The 15,619-nt window shown below is 36.6% G+C and overlaps 1 protein-coding gene and 1 pseudogene across 3 annotated transcripts in view; both read left to right on the top strand.

The window, feature by feature from the left end:
* The window catches only part of TAFA1 (TAFA chemokine like family member 1), a 707,837-nt gene extending 706,036 nt beyond the window's left edge, over nucleotides 1-1,801 (top strand). For 2 of the 3 annotated variants that reach the window (XM_053599873.1, XM_053599874.1), the window contains exon 5: nucleotides 891-1,801. In XM_053599873.1, the coding sequence (XP_053455848.1) occupies nucleotides 891-908 (18 nt within the window). In that variant the 3' untranslated portion in view covers nucleotides 909-1,801. The remainder of the gene's footprint in view (nucleotides 1-890) is intronic. The other variant, XR_008381748.1, reaches the window with a different exon arrangement.
* LOC128591304 (N-acetyltransferase ESCO2-like) lies at nucleotides 1,392-13,700 on the top strand (annotated as a pseudogene).
* Nucleotides 13,701-15,619: the final 1,919 nt, after the last annotated feature.

Raw genomic sequence — 15,619 nt, 5'->3', positions numbered from 1 at the left:
GGTGAAAAAGAAGACAATATAAACAAAAGGTGATGAAGTCCACTGGAATGTAGGAAACCTAGGTTTGGAAGAAGAAGCTACTACTTATGAAGAAAAGAAAATTAATGTATGGAGATTTCTCCTGCATTCTACCCCTAACCCAATCACCTTTTGAATTTAGACTTTCATTATTGTTCCTAACACTAAAAGCTTTAAATGAGCTTCCACCCTGGACTCTGAACATTTAATTTCAAAAACTAAAAGCAATTAACAGATAAAGAAAAATGCCTTATTTCTTCAAACTCTAGAATAGAGGCTTCCACCCTACTAGAATTGTTATTTGTGCGCTTAGTGATTCTCTGTGCATGCATTTTTAAAACAAATAGTCCTTGAGACCATATCCAAATGGATTAAAATATATCTACAGTTGTAGGATTATATCTGATTGACCTTGACACTGTGCCATTGAGTGGAACAGTTTCTCACCGTGAAAATATGTCCTGTTTTCTTATGTAGATGTGATCCAACTTTGGTAACAATTTTACATCACGCTCACCCTCTGCATCTTACAACAGGCCAACTTGACAAGCCCATGGAGTGAAAGACCTATTCAACCAAATTCTCATAAGATAGAGGACTACACGTGATTTGTAAATGATCAGTAAATGATTGTAAAAGACAGTGCTCCAAGAGTCTTCTCAGTTGTGACAAAAATTCATTTAATGTAGTGATGAAAATATCTGTCAATATGCTTTGATCACATTGGAATAAACTACTGCGCTAAACTTTTAAGATTTCTGCATTCTAATCACTTAGAGTCGACATCCTGAAAATCCAGGAAGTCCTCACATTTCTTTGTGGCTTCGTTTTGTGCTGCTCTCCCTGAATTTTCTTTCTTTCTTTGGTTTCAGATTCACCCAAGAACCTAACAGAAGCATCTATCTTAGTAAAGAAAAACCAACCCTGAGGAAAAAGCACTTTGAGAATTGAAAACATCTTACACATTTACAAGCCAAATGGATTTCTTATTTGCACTCTGGTTAGTAGATAATCACAGTGCATTTAGTGTACATAACAAAATATCGTATAGTGAGAAGACTCAGAGTTTTGGCAACACCATGGAAAGTGGGTTTTAAAAAAGGGTTTTCTCAGTGAAATTTTTCGGCATCATGAAGAACGATCTTCTAATTTGAATCTATAGTTACTTTGTACCATTTGAAATATATGTATATATATAATATTTTTAAATATTATATATTCTCTTCAAGAAACGAACAGTACTACCACAGTTTGAGTCGGCTGGTGTACCTACCCCCTTTGAGTTTTGGATGTTTGGTCTATTTTGCTTTGTTTCGTTTGTCATTTCTTTTCCTATCAACAAGGATAGGAATTGTCCTTGGAAGAATTCAAGAATGGCGCGGACACTGGAAGGCCAGATACAGGTGGACTCCTGGAATTGAGGCATCATAATGATTCTGAGTCAAGAGCTTACTTCTGTTTCTACTGGATGGCCCAAAGAAGAACTTCATCCTGTTTTATTGCTTTCTACCCTGTGCAATATTAGCATGCAAGCCTGGCTTACATAACCATACTTTATATTCAATCGACGTGTAATAACCGTTCTAACCTCTTCAACGAAAATATTTTTAGAACTACTAGCTTTTCCATGTACAAGAAAATGAGGGTCCTTGAGGGAGCTGCTCCACCATGCTATTAACACTCTGGCAGAGTTATGGTAGTATATGGATCCTTGTATTAATAAGTCCTGTAAATACAATGTCTTAAGGCTTTGTATCATTGTCCTAGACTGCAGAAATGTCCTCTGGTTTACTTTGCTTTCTTCCAAGAGTATTCAGATAACCTCTGGTGAGATAGAAAGGCCATGAAAGCAACTGGTTTTTAGAATGATCTATGTGACCAAATGTTGGACAGCCCTATTAAAGTGGTAAATAACTTCTTTCTAACCCTTCTTGTCCTCTTTATTTGCCGTTTACTTTTACTGAATTTAACTAAATCTGAAGAACACCCTGCCCAGGGACTCATATTCAACCAAAACTGTTTCCACAAGGTCTTTGCTTCTATCATGGTGATTTTTTTCAATCCCACTATTTTGAAAATGAGAAAATCATTACTGTATTTGCAGGCCTGTGGTCATCAAGATAAAACATCAAATCCCATTATCTGGCCTGTGTATTGGTCATGGGGATGATTTAGGGCTCACCTTCCCCCAAAGAAGTTATTCACCATCTTCTCTTTTTGACAGTTAGCAAGTGTTTATAAGAAGGAAATATCTAATTAAGTTCTAGTTTTCTTGGAGATAGCACTTCACATTCAAGTCACTTACCCTTCACAAATGTGTGAAGACAAATTTTGTTTAAATTTATCTTGCTTCAGTTTGGGGAATTCAGTATCAAACATCTGCTTATTGAATGTGATCATTTCTGATGAAAAAAACTTACATCCCATATTTCTAATAAAGATCTCGATGTGGTATAACTAATATTGATTTTAAACTTGTGCATCTAGAATAATGAATAACATTACGACATAATTAGAGTGAAGGCAAAGAGTTCCATCCAGAGCCCTTCTCTTGGTGAAAGGAGAAATAGGACTTGTTTCATAAGATGAAGATTTTCAAGTAGGGTTAAAGCTTATTTGTTGACATTTTGGGTGATTGGATTTATCTATTAACCGACTGGCCAAGTACACTGAGAAGTTTACTACTTGGATTTTTTTCGTTATAGAATGATAAAAGAATGTTTTCACCAACACACAATTCAACATCTTTTTTTTTTTTAATCAAATAGAATATTACTTTCCCAAAGCCATATATATAGTGAATGGGAGAAGGAATGTGAGAAGTCAGAATTGGTAGCAGCGGGGATAGATATAATGCCTAGCCCCCATAGGCATAATACAAAAGTGATGAAACAGAATCATGCTCACACTTCAAAGAATATTAACAAGAAAGCCATTATTTGCACACATATTCACACCTCCAATAAGTCTGCTATTAAAGATTTAGAGATTTTAATTTGAAAAGGCCGAGAAATTTTTCTTCCTTGCAAAAGAGCTAAGGAACATGTCATTCATTGAATGTTATGACATGCTTGCGTTATTGGACAGTGAGTGGCTCTACTTAGGTAATTTGTTTGATTTTTGAAAAACACTAAGTTCTCATTTATTCTCATTTATTAGTCATATCATTTACAAAAATAAATGCCTAAATATAAATAACCAATCACCAAATGTGAAAGCAAGGACCCCAACCCTAACTGAGTATATTTACAGAACAGGCAATAATTATCCAGCCCTGATTTTCATGGGTTTAGAGAAGCTACCACCTGACAGTAGACCCATCTCATATGCCATGACACAGTTATGAAAATGTGAAGATAGATTACCCATAAAAAGGTGTTTCACACTAAGCAAGCAATCAATTCTACAGCTGGGGGTCTTCTAATTCAATTCAATTTTGACACTCTCCCTGGACCTATCATCAGATCCCGAAGGGTGAGATTGGCAGATCTTACCAGCTTCCCTAGCTGCCCCCTATTTCTAATGCCAATTGCGAGCCCCCTTGCTTCTGACCAGCCAGCTATACATATTAAGGTTCCCAACACACCCTCCTTGGATTTGAATAATTTTCTGGATTGGCTCGTGGACCTCAGGGAAACACATTTACCAGTTTATTAGAAAAGATATTACAGAAGATTCTGATGAAGAGACACACAGGGCAAGGTATGGGAAAGGGTGGGGAGCTTCTATGCTCTCCCAGGTGCTCCAACTTCCAGGAACTTAGCTATCTAGAAGTGGTCCAAACACCGTCCCTTTGTGTGTTTCCGAGATTTCATTACATAGGCATAATTGATTAAAGCATTGCCCATTGTTAATAAGCTTCACCGTCAGCCCCTCTCCCCTCCAGGGATGTTGGAGTGGGGGGGGGCTGGAAGTAAGTCCCAAGCCTCTAATGTCAGTGACCAGCCCTATCCACAGGGCCCCAGCCATCAGTCAACTCATTGGCATACAAAAAGACATTACTTTGGAGGTTCTATGATGTTTCACTATATCATGATTCAATGTGTCCAAATTTCACTTGCTTATAACCCATTAAAATTTTATTAAAAAGATGTGGCTGACGTCTGTAAAACAGCAGTTTGCAAATCTGACCTAAAATTACATTGTTCTGCTGCATCTGCATTCTCCTGTGCTTCCTCTGATGGTAGGGAAAAAATAGTGGAGCCAGAATTAGTTTGCTGGCACTAACCCACAACTAAGGGAGCTTTGGGCACACAAAGGGGCGTTAGTTGTCCTCCATTGGGTGTATGTCAAGTTCACAAAAAGGAATTAATCACTATACTAGGATAGAGTAAATGAGGTCAGTTTCTATAGTCTCAAGTTTGGGAACTGAAAGAAAATGGTACATGTATAAGGTTGGCAGACAGGAATAACTAGTGCCAAAGACCTAAGAAATTGTGTATTGTATTTTTGATTTTTTTAATTTAGAATTAGTACAAGGTTACAAAAGATTACATTGTTTCCTTTTGTTAGGTAAAGGCGAAGTTGTAGTTGAGCCCTGCACCCAGGAAGTGTGCTATGTATCCTTAAGCTGTGTCCATTAGATGAAAACTTAACAACTCCCCCCTCCTTCCTTTTCCCATTTCTCTCCCCCATCCTCACTCTAACGGAGTGTTTTTCTTTCATCTGGGTATGTAGCTGCTTGTCTATTGGTTTCACATAAGTATTGAGTACATTGAATACTTCCTTTTCCACTCCTGTGGCACTTTATTAAGGAGAATATTCTTTGACTCCATCCAGATTTATACAAAAGATGTAAAGTCTCCATCTTTTTTTAAATTAAATCATAGCTATGTACATTAATGCGATCCTGGGGCACCATACACTGTTTTACAGACCATTTGACATATTTTCATCACAATGGTTAATATAGCCTTCCTTACAATTTTCTTATTGTGTTAAGACATTTATATTCTACATTTACTAAGATTCACATGTACCCTTGTAAGATGCATCGCAGGTATAATATAATCCCACCAATCACCCTCCCTCTGCCAAAACTCCCCCATCCTTCACCTGCATCTCCCTCTTCCCCAGATTCTTAGGTTATAACTGAGTTATAGCTTTCATATGAAAGCCATAAATTAGTTTCATAATAGGGCATTGGATACTTTTTCCTCCATTCTTGAGATACTTTACTAAGAAGAATATGTTCCAGCTCCATCCAAATAAACATGAAAGAGGTAAAGTCTCCATCTTTCTTTAAGGCTGCATAGTATTCCATGGTGTACATATACCACAATTTATTAATCCATTCATGGATCGATGGGCACTTGGGCTTTTTCCATGACTTAGCAAATACAAATAGGGCTGCAATAAATATTCTGATACAAATATCTTTGTTATGAGGTGATTTTTGGTCTTCTGGGTATATGCCCAGTAGAGGGATTGCAGGATTGAATGGCAGATCTATTTTTAGATCTCTAAGTGTTCTCCATATCTCTTTCCAAAAAGGAATGTATTAATTTGCATTCCCAGCAGCAGTATAGAAGTGTTCCCTTTCCTCCACATCCACGCCAACCTCTCTGGTTTTAGGAGGTTGTGATATGGACTAATCCTACTGGAGTTCAATGATATCTCAAATAAGTTTTGATTTGTATTTCTCTGATGATTAAGGATAATGAGCATTTTTCATATGTCTGTAGGCCATGCACCTGTCTTCTTCAGAGACGTTTCTCTTCAAGTCCCTTGTCCAGCCTGTGATGGGATCACTTGTTTTTTTCTTGCTTTATACGTTTGAGTTCTCTGTGGATTCTGGTTATTAAACCTATGTGAAAGACATAGCCTGAAAATATCTTCTCCCAATGTGAGAAGCAGAAACAACCTGTCTGCTTCCTTTACTTACTGTGTTCTTGGCTGTGCAGAAGATTTTAGTTTCATCAGGTCCTAGCAGTGTATTTTTGAAGCTGCTTCAATTGCCCAGGGGGGTACGCCTCATAAAATAAGATGGAGCTGGAACATATTCTTCTTCAGACGGATTTCTTCAAGGGTTTTCCCTGCCCTCTCTTCTAGTATTTTTATAGTCTCATGTCTTAAGTTTAAATCTTAAATACAGTGAGAGTCTATCTTAGTTAATGGTGAAAGGTGTTTCAGTTTCAGTCTTCTACAGGTTGCCAGCCAGTTCACCCAACACCATTTGTTAAATACGGAATCCTTTCCCCCACTGAATGTTTTTAATTGGCTTGTCAAAGATCAAATCATGGTAAGTAACTGGGTTCATCTCTTGGCTATCTATTCTGTTCCATACATCTACCTCTCTGTATTTGTACAAGTACCATACTGCTTTGATCACTATCGATTTACAGTATAGTCTGAGGTCTGGTAGCATGATTTCTCCTGCTTTGTTTTTATTTCTGAGGTTTTTTCTGATTCCATATAAAGTGATGTATTATTTTTTTCAAGATCTTTAAAGTATGACAGTGGAGCTTCAATAGGGATTGCATTCAAATTGTATATTGCCTTGGGTAATATGGACATTTTAACAATGTTGATTCTTCCCAGCCATGAACATGGTATATTTTTCCATTTGTTAACATTTTCAGCTATTTCTTTTCTTAGAGTTTCATAGTTCTCTTTATAGAGATCTTTCACGTCCTTTGTTAGATAAACTCCCAAATATTTCATCTTCTTTGGCACTACTGTGAATGGAATAGAGTCCTAACTGTTTTTTCAGCCTGACTGTTGTTGGTGTATATAAAGGCTACCGATTTATGAATGTTGACTTTGTAACTTGAGACGCTGCAAACCTGAGAACCTTGATCACTTCTAAGAGTTTTGTGATAGAATCCCTGGTGTTTCCCAGATTTATAATCATACCATCTGCGAAGATTGAAATTTTGATCTTTTCTGACCCTATATGGATACCCTTGATCACCTTTTCTTCCCTAATTGCAATGGCTACAACTTAAATTACAATGTTAAAGAGCAGTGGAGACAAGGACAGCCTTGCTGGGTTCCTGATCTGAGTGTAAATGATTTCAATTTATCTCCATTCAATATGATATTGACTGTGGGTTTGCTGTAGACGACCTCTATCAGTTTAAGAAATGTTCCTTCTTAGTTAATCTTGTACAAGGGTACATGTGAAACTTAGTAAATGTAGAATATAACTGTCTTAACACAAAAACTAAGAAAATGCCAGGAAGGACATAATAACCAGTGTGAAGAAAATGTGTCAAACTGTTTATAAAACCAATGTATGGTGCCCCATGATTGCATTAATGTACACAGCTATGATTTATCATTAATAAAAAAAAACACAACGTTAAAAATTAAAAAAAGAAATGTCCTTTTATACCAATTTTCTTCAGGGTTCTGATCATGAAAGGATGCTGGATATTATCAAAAGCTTTTTCTGCAATTGGGAGAATCATGTGGTCTTTATTTTTTTAATTTGTTTATGTGCTAAATTATAGATTTACGTATATTGAACCAGCCTTGAAACCCTGGAATAAAACCGATATTGTCATGATGTATAATTTGTTTGATGTGTTGCTGGATTCTGTTAGGATCATCTTGAATATTTTTGCTTCTATATTCATCACTGATATCGGGCTATAATTTTCTTTTCCTGTTGGGTGTTTGCCTGGTTTGGGGATCTGGGTGATGTTTGCTTCACAGAATGTGTTGGGTAGTCTTCCTTCTTTTTCTACCTTTTGGAACAACTTGAGTAATATAAGTACTAATTCCTCTTTAAAAGAAAGCAAGGGACTGGGATCAAGCACCATCTCTGCCACAGGAGGTCATATGGTCTTGTGTAAATAACCTAACTCAATATTCTCAAACTCCTCCCCTCTAAAAATGAAAATTATAAGCACACTTATCCAATTAGGGATTTGCGATACTTAGACGAGAAATGTTTATGAAAAATTTAGGATAAAGTCTAGCATATTCTTTGCATCCAAGAAATGCTAACTATAACTATCATGTAGAGCAGCCCTCTACCTTTTGTGGATGTCAGCTATTACTCAATGGGACAGAAGAATATTTCAAACTATAATTAACTGAAGGACTACTTACTGCCTCCCAGTACACCACTAACAGTCTTTGGTAGCCAAATGGATGAATACCATTGCAGAAGAGATTGTCTACTGCTAAGAACAAAGGTGGTATCCTTCTAAAAGGTGGAATGCGCAGGAAAAAATGCTTTCGTACAGTCCCCAGATTTTATAAAACGTCCTCTGTCCTGAAGACGAAGAAAAGAATTTTTCTTCAGACATTTCCCATTTCTCACCCAGAGACGGAGTAAGTTGCAGGGTCCACTTACTCTGTCTCCCCTCTGAGAACATATCCTGGCAGTGGAGAGGGAAAAACGGTTTCCCGTTTGATTTTAATCTTCACAAAGAGGATTGGAATTCTATTTTGTTTCATGCTCTGGGAGTACACTGTCGGAGAAAACAGTAATTTGCAAATGATGAAGGGCAACAAACTGCCACAAAAGAAACAGTTCCCTCAGAGGCACTGAGGTTGGGCTGAAAATTCTGAAATTGAATATAGAGGGATGCAGAGCACAGAGAATAACATGAGAACGTGATGATCAGAGCTAGGATAAAATATTGTACATCTCAGAGGACAGAGAACCTAGAAGCCAATGACTATAAACTATGAAGGTGAAGTGCCAGTATAGACAGGGTAGCACATCTGAGACTTGGGCAAGACAGATTGCACTATTAAAAAAAACTAGCAAAATACTAAGATCTGGACTTGGCTCCCTAGTGGCATCTTGCAGAAATTGTCTGCATTTAAAACCAGAAGTTAATTAGAGGAAAGAATAGAACCTCAAGATGGTTATGTGAATGGTTGGTACTGAGTTTTAACCCAGAAGTAGCTAAATAAAATTATCTGGATTGGATTGAGAAAATCCTTAATATTAAACTTTTCTCTGGAGGAATTATGAGTCAGAAAATCAAAGCGTTTTATAGAAACAAAGTTAATTTTTGTGCACCTGAGTTTGTCACTGTAGGTTCATAATCCATCAGCATTTGTCTTTCACTCACTCTCTCCAGCTGACAATTGTGTTTAGAAGAGCTTGAATTTCTTTTTGTATTAAGTGCATTCTATTAGCAGTACTGTGGGTACTGAGCTACTGAAAATAGCTTGAGGATTGTGTGATTTAATATAGGGTTCATGCCTGAGGAAGTATTACAGGTTGAATCGGCTAAATTAATCACCATTTGCTCGGGTGCTACTCCTCAGATGGAAGGAACAGAAAAGGCAAATGAAAAAGTTGAGGATCATAATTCTTCATGGGCTTAGAACCTGGGAGACAACTTCTGGAAATCAAAGTAGCTACTGTCGAACCCAAGGGTTGAAAAGGTTTTCTGTAATGGGCCAGATAGCAAATATTTCACAATTTGTGAACAAAGGTTTCTGTTTCAAATATTTAATTTCAGTGTTGGAACATAAAAACATCCAGAGACAATGCATAAATAAAGGAGCGTGGCCAGGTTCCCATAAAACTTTATTTTACAAAAAATACCAGCTGTGTTTGACCCACGAAAGTATAGTTTGCTGACCTCTTTTCTAGGTCATTTGCACTAAAGAAGATCTCTCTGACCATAACATATATCATTTAGTGCCCCGAAGTGAACACGCAACTATACTTACCTGATGGCAATATGAAGACATAGGTAGCAGTGGGCATTGCTGATTTTATTTTCTGTGCTACTCAGGATCTATTTCCTTTGATGTCCTTTGGACATAATCATCCCCCAACTGTAGTCCACATGCTTTTTGCTTGGGGCGGTCTCTTGGCCCCACAGATCCACTGTGATCCACATCTGACTAATAGTCATAACAAACCTCCAGGCTGCAGTGACTAGTGCAGAGCTGAAGTGGTCCCCACTTTTCCAGTCGGAATAAGGTTTGTGACACATCCAACCAGGATAAAGTCTCCCAGAAATAGACCCAGACACAAAGCTTTGAATGTAAATGGTTCACGTGAGAGGTAAACCCAGGAAACACTGGGAGGAAAGGGAGAAGAGAGAAAGGAAAACAACATGACTGTTATTAAGCAAGTTGCAGAAGAGCCAGATGGAACTGGATATGAATTTTGCTGGGATTCACTGTAGAAGCCACTGTAGAACAGGAGCCTCAGAGATAACCTAACGGTAATATAAGCCAGCATTCATCAATCATTGGTAGAGGGCTACTCCTAGGGGTGTTAGTTCCCTGGTACTTCTGGCTTGCCTGGAGCACAAGCAGAGCCAATGTTTCAGCTACCAAGGGCTAAACTCAGAAAAACAGATGCAGATGGTATGATTGGAAGTCAGAGTATCTGCTACATAGAGTTTGGTTAGTCTCCCTTTAGGATTCTGAAGATACTGGGAGCTTACTTGAAATCACATTGAATTTGAAGTTATACCATAGAAAAACTGAAACACATAGGAAGTTGGGATTTATTTTCTACTGGTATTGATGCGTCAAAAAATCTGGCATAATTTGGGAGTGCATAAAATTCCATACTAATGCATAATTCCTATGTATATAACATTTTTGTGTTGTATCTCTCATACAGATCATCTATGCCTGTATCTACACTTGTATCAATATATAGGTGTGTGGTACTGTATTTTCGAAAGAGGTACAAAAATATATTGCTTCTTAATTGTGCACAAATGAATAGCAATATAATGGAGGATCTCAGAGAAAGGTCATCAGAGCCCCATCATCCTTCCATTTACCCACAGCATGCAAGCCCACAAATATGTGCTTCACTGGATCTAAGCAGTTGTGCAAAGTTTCCCAGAAGATTCTCAGCAGCTGTTTAATGGGACACATGTCTGTTCACCAGGAGAACTTATTTTTGTCTGTCTCGTGTTTGACGTATATCTCTTTTTTATTCTTTCCACTTGTATTTGCTAAATGGAATTAAAACACTTGAGTTGAGATGTTCTGGACAAATAGAAGGGGATGAGAGGATAATAAGACCAGCAAAACCAAATGTGGTCATTTCAGAGAAAGTCAGAGAGTCAAGAGAGTAAGCACAGCATGGCACAGGTTTAGAGCAAAAGTTTTGAGCAAAATTGAGTGGCCTGTAAGCCAATTATGGAGAAAGAGAATAATTGTTATTCAGCTAAAAATAATCCTAAAGTTCCACGAGTTCTAAGCCAAAAAAGAAAATCACAGGTTACACTCCAGGATGGAGCAGCATTTTTTTTTGTTAGTAGAAAAAAATCCGCTGTTCTCAGGAAAAAATTTTCTCAGGAAAATGAGTCACTGGGACTCACCCAAAAGAATAAATCAGTAATAATTGAAGGTTCTGATGTGGAAACTTTCAGTGAAATGAAACCTTTAGAGACAAGCTTATTCCTGGAAAGGAAATTGAACGTTTAGCTAATGAGTGAGAAAAACAAAAATGAAGACAAGTTAATAAAAGATTCATCAGGTGGAGTAGTTTCTTCAAGGGGAATGTGAAGTTGATAAAAATAAGTGTATTTTGACTGGACTTAAATATATCATTATATTCCTTCTATTCAATTACATCCCACAAACGGTAGTATACAAAGTAACCTAGTTGAGTGAAAAGGACAGTCAAGAGTTTCTGAAAATTACAGTTTACTTAAGCCATAAAATTAAAAATTTATACAGATAAACTTTCTTAAAATCTTACTTGAGAGGGTGTCTTTTTCAGGTTTGAGGAAATATCATCTTGAGCACCTTGATTGTCCAGTTCAGAATTTGCTCCTGAAGAGCTAAATGATAGCAGACTATCATTAACAATGCACTTTATATTTTAAAACAGCTAGAATAGAGGGCTTGAAATGTTCTCAACACAGAAATAATAAATATATTATGTGATTTATAGTGTAAATACACTGACGTGGTTATTACACATCCTATGCATGTAACAAAATATTATATGTATCCTACAAATATGTACAAATATTACATACCAATAAAAAATAAACACTGCATTAAAGGATTCATCAATCCTTTAAATAGGGACCAAAACAGAAAATTTAATGTTAACTGAATTAAGATTTAATGAATTCTAAATTAGACGAGATTAACTTACACATGTGATTCTTCTTTCATGAGCTATAAAGATAGAAAAAAAAAATCTGTTTAGTATGTTTCCTGTGTAAATGAGGTAAAATTTTTTCCTCTAATACATGCATACATACTATGGAAGTAAAAGTAGAGAAGACAGATAACAATTTTGATTCTACTGAGAATGGGGGCAGCTCTTCAAGTGTTATGCCCTTGTGTATTTTCTCTTTCAAACTCACATACCTAACTCTCAAGTCTTCCAAAGGAGATATCAGTGTTGATCCTAATTCCTTCTTAGCAGAATTTACTCGATAAATTCCTGTTCAAAAGTTCACAAACCTAAATTATTTAGGCACAAGTCATCCTTTTAACATTATTATACACTTAGTTCTAACCCTTAAAATTAGTTCTAACCCTTAAAAGACCTTAAAATTTTTTCTTTTAGAAGTTAAGTTTAGGCGGCACCTGTGGCTCAGTGAGCAGGGCGCCGGCCCCATATACTGAGGGTGGCGAGTTCAAACCCAGCCCCAGCCAAACTGCAACAAAAAAAAGAGCCGGGTGTTGTGGCGAGCGCCTGTAGTTCCAGCTGTTCGGGAGGCTGAGGCAGGAGAATCGCGTAAGCCCAGGAGTTGGACGTTGCTGTGAGCTGTGTGAGGCCACGGCACACTACCAAGGGCAATAAAGTGAAACTCTGTCTCTACAAAAAAAAAAATAAAATAAAATAGAAGTTAAGTTTAAGAAAATAAACCACAATGAAAAGAAAAATAAGTGTATTTTTTTCTTCAGAGGATTCTCTTGGTGGGACCAAGACAATTTCTCCTGAGTCCATCATCTATCCCATCTTCAATGTGTCTTCAGGCAATACAAAAAAATTTCTAGCTGAAGATCAGTCTTTTGTTATATGTACTTCTTGAAACATGCCAGTACCCAGAAAAGTAGCAATGCCAGAGATACAAATAAAGAACCAAAATAGCAGCTCATCACTGATGCAGGTCAGAAACATTTTGGAGCTACTATGTGTAAGTCTTGTGGCATGATATATACTGCTTCCCACCCTGAGGATGAAATATACCATGTCCAGTATCACCACAGATTTCTTGAAGGAATCAAATATGTGAGATGGAAGAAAGAGCGAGTAGTAGCGAGTATTGGGATGAGAAAATCGTGTTGGTCCTGACATATGATCCAAGTTATGCTGTCAGAAAGTTAGAAGATGTCCAAGAACTTGTTGATAGTGAATTGGGCTTTCAGCAAGTTGTTTCTAGAAGTCCAAGCAAAACCAAAACTTTTCTTTTTATAGCTGATGAAAAGAGAGTAGTCGGTATTTAATTGCAGAGCCCATAAAACAAGCCTTTCGGGTCCTGCCTGAACCAAGTGGCCCACAATCCTTAAGCTCTAAAGAATATCTTAGGGTATGGCAATGTTTAAATGAACCAGAACTTGCAGTCTGTGGGATAAGTAGAATTTTTCAAATTGAAGAGAAGGAAGCGCATTGCAAGACGACTGGTAGATTCTCTCAGAAATTGTTTCATTTTTGGCTGTTTCTCGGCACTGATGAAATAGCGTTCTCTGACCCAACACCAGATGGCAAATTATTTGCAACCAAGTATTGCAACACCTCTAATTTCCTGGTATACAATTTTAATAGTTAAAGTTGATTTCAAATACAAAATAGTTACTATGTGGATCAGTACAAATACAATACTGAGATTCAGACACACAGGCATGCAAACCTACCACAGTTCTGTTTCATATGATTTGAAATTTGCTAAAAGATTATCTATGGATTCAGAGGAAAATTTCAAGGTGATGTACTAGTTAATGATTAGCATTCTGATTCCTTTGTTATGAAACTTTATAGCTAGCACTGGATAATCACTTTACCCCTATAACGAGAATTGACAAAGCAAGGTGTTATCAGAGGTGTTGACAAGGAAATTTGATATCGTCTTTAAGGGGAGGAGGTGTTTTTGTTTTATGTAATTTAAATAGATCTATTTTGAACTGAATGTGTGTAACCAGCCAGGAGCACATTGCCTCAAGAGGTCCTGAGAAAAAGTGCGCCGATATAGTCTTTTATAAAGCATACCTGTAGACCAGGGTTATTTCATGCCACATCAGAAGCAGAGTTAAATTTAAACCCAGGCAAAAAATTCCATGCTTAAAGTTTAAAGGTAACTCCTGAATTCTATATATGAAAGTCTCAAATTATGGGCACTTCTCCATTACGACTCAGTCCAAATGTAATTAGAATGTATATTGAGTTTCTCGTTTGTTAACAAGAAAAGATGGCAAGGAATGAGCAAGCTAGCCCATGTCCACTTACGTAGAGCAGAATTTCATGGCTTAATGTTTTAATTTTTGAAAATCAAATCAATCCATCAAATTTAATTAAAATTATACTTTGCAATACTTTACACTATTACATTCATTTTGTTCTGTGAAAATATTGATAGTTAGCAACTTGTTACTGGAAATGGATGTCAATAACAAAATGGTTCCTAGTTCATTTGGTTTCATTTTTGAACTTTTTGCTTGTTCTGGAGATATCTGGCATCTTTACGAAATTTATGGTAACAGAACCAAGGTTAGTAAATATATCTAAGCTAGTACACCAGGGAATATGACATTGTGTAACTACACCTAAATACGTACACATTTTTCTAATATAATTCTTTCATGCTTTCTTGGTAAATCAAAAAAAAATTCAGATTCCTTTGATTCTAAAAGATTGTTTAACTACTGTGTGGTAATAAGACTACAGTAAGTAGCACTGTTATAACTATAGAATCAGTTCATCTGCATTCTTTTTGTTGTAAGTTAGCATGTTTTCAAAATTTAAAAGCCTGGGTTCAAAAAGGAATGTGAAAGTGTTAAAAATGTGTGTAATTGTGCAAATGTTTAATATCGTTTTCTGCACTATTTAAAATTCTTAACCATTTTGTTCAGTGATTCTGTGATGAATCAATTAAAGTTTTATTCTGTCTTAACAGCAAAAACCAAAAATCCTATTGAAGTTAGATTCAGCTCAGCCCCAGCTAGAAGTCTGGATTTTATTCTCTGAGTGTTGGGAAATTATCTAACAGCATTAGAAGGAGAAAGACGTAATCTGGTTTAACTTTTTAAGGTATAGATTTTGGCTCCTCTGTAACGAATAGATCTCTAATCTTTTGTACAAATGATCAATAAAGTGAGAGAATTGAGCTTTTGTGACAAAACAGTTCTGTGTTAGAATGCCACCTCTACCACAAAGTAGCTAACTTGGGCAAATTATTTAACTTTAAAACTTAGAATGGCAAAATGAGCATGATAATACCTGCCTCCTTAAATGAGATCATATAGATGTGTTGTAAAGGCACAACATATGGGCAAGGTAATTAATTAATTCATTTATTTGTTTGTTTGTCAATTCAGTACAGTTATTCAACCACTGGTATTCTGTCTCTTCAAAGTTCAGCAGGAAGACTTTGTTAGCTGTGTGTTACTCTTCATTATTTTTATAGCATTCTATCTCCTGTCATGTTTCTCCTCCCCCAAAGTTTTATATAAGGATGATTCCAGTTTTCATCTT

This window comes from Nycticebus coucang, chromosome 8 (genome assembly GCF_027406575.1).
Source record: "Nycticebus coucang isolate mNycCou1 chromosome 8, mNycCou1.pri, whole genome shotgun sequence".
Classification (NCBI taxonomy): Eukaryota; Metazoa; Chordata; class Mammalia; order Primates; family Lorisidae; genus Nycticebus; species Nycticebus coucang.
This window is presented reverse-complemented; position numbering and strand designations above follow the sequence as displayed.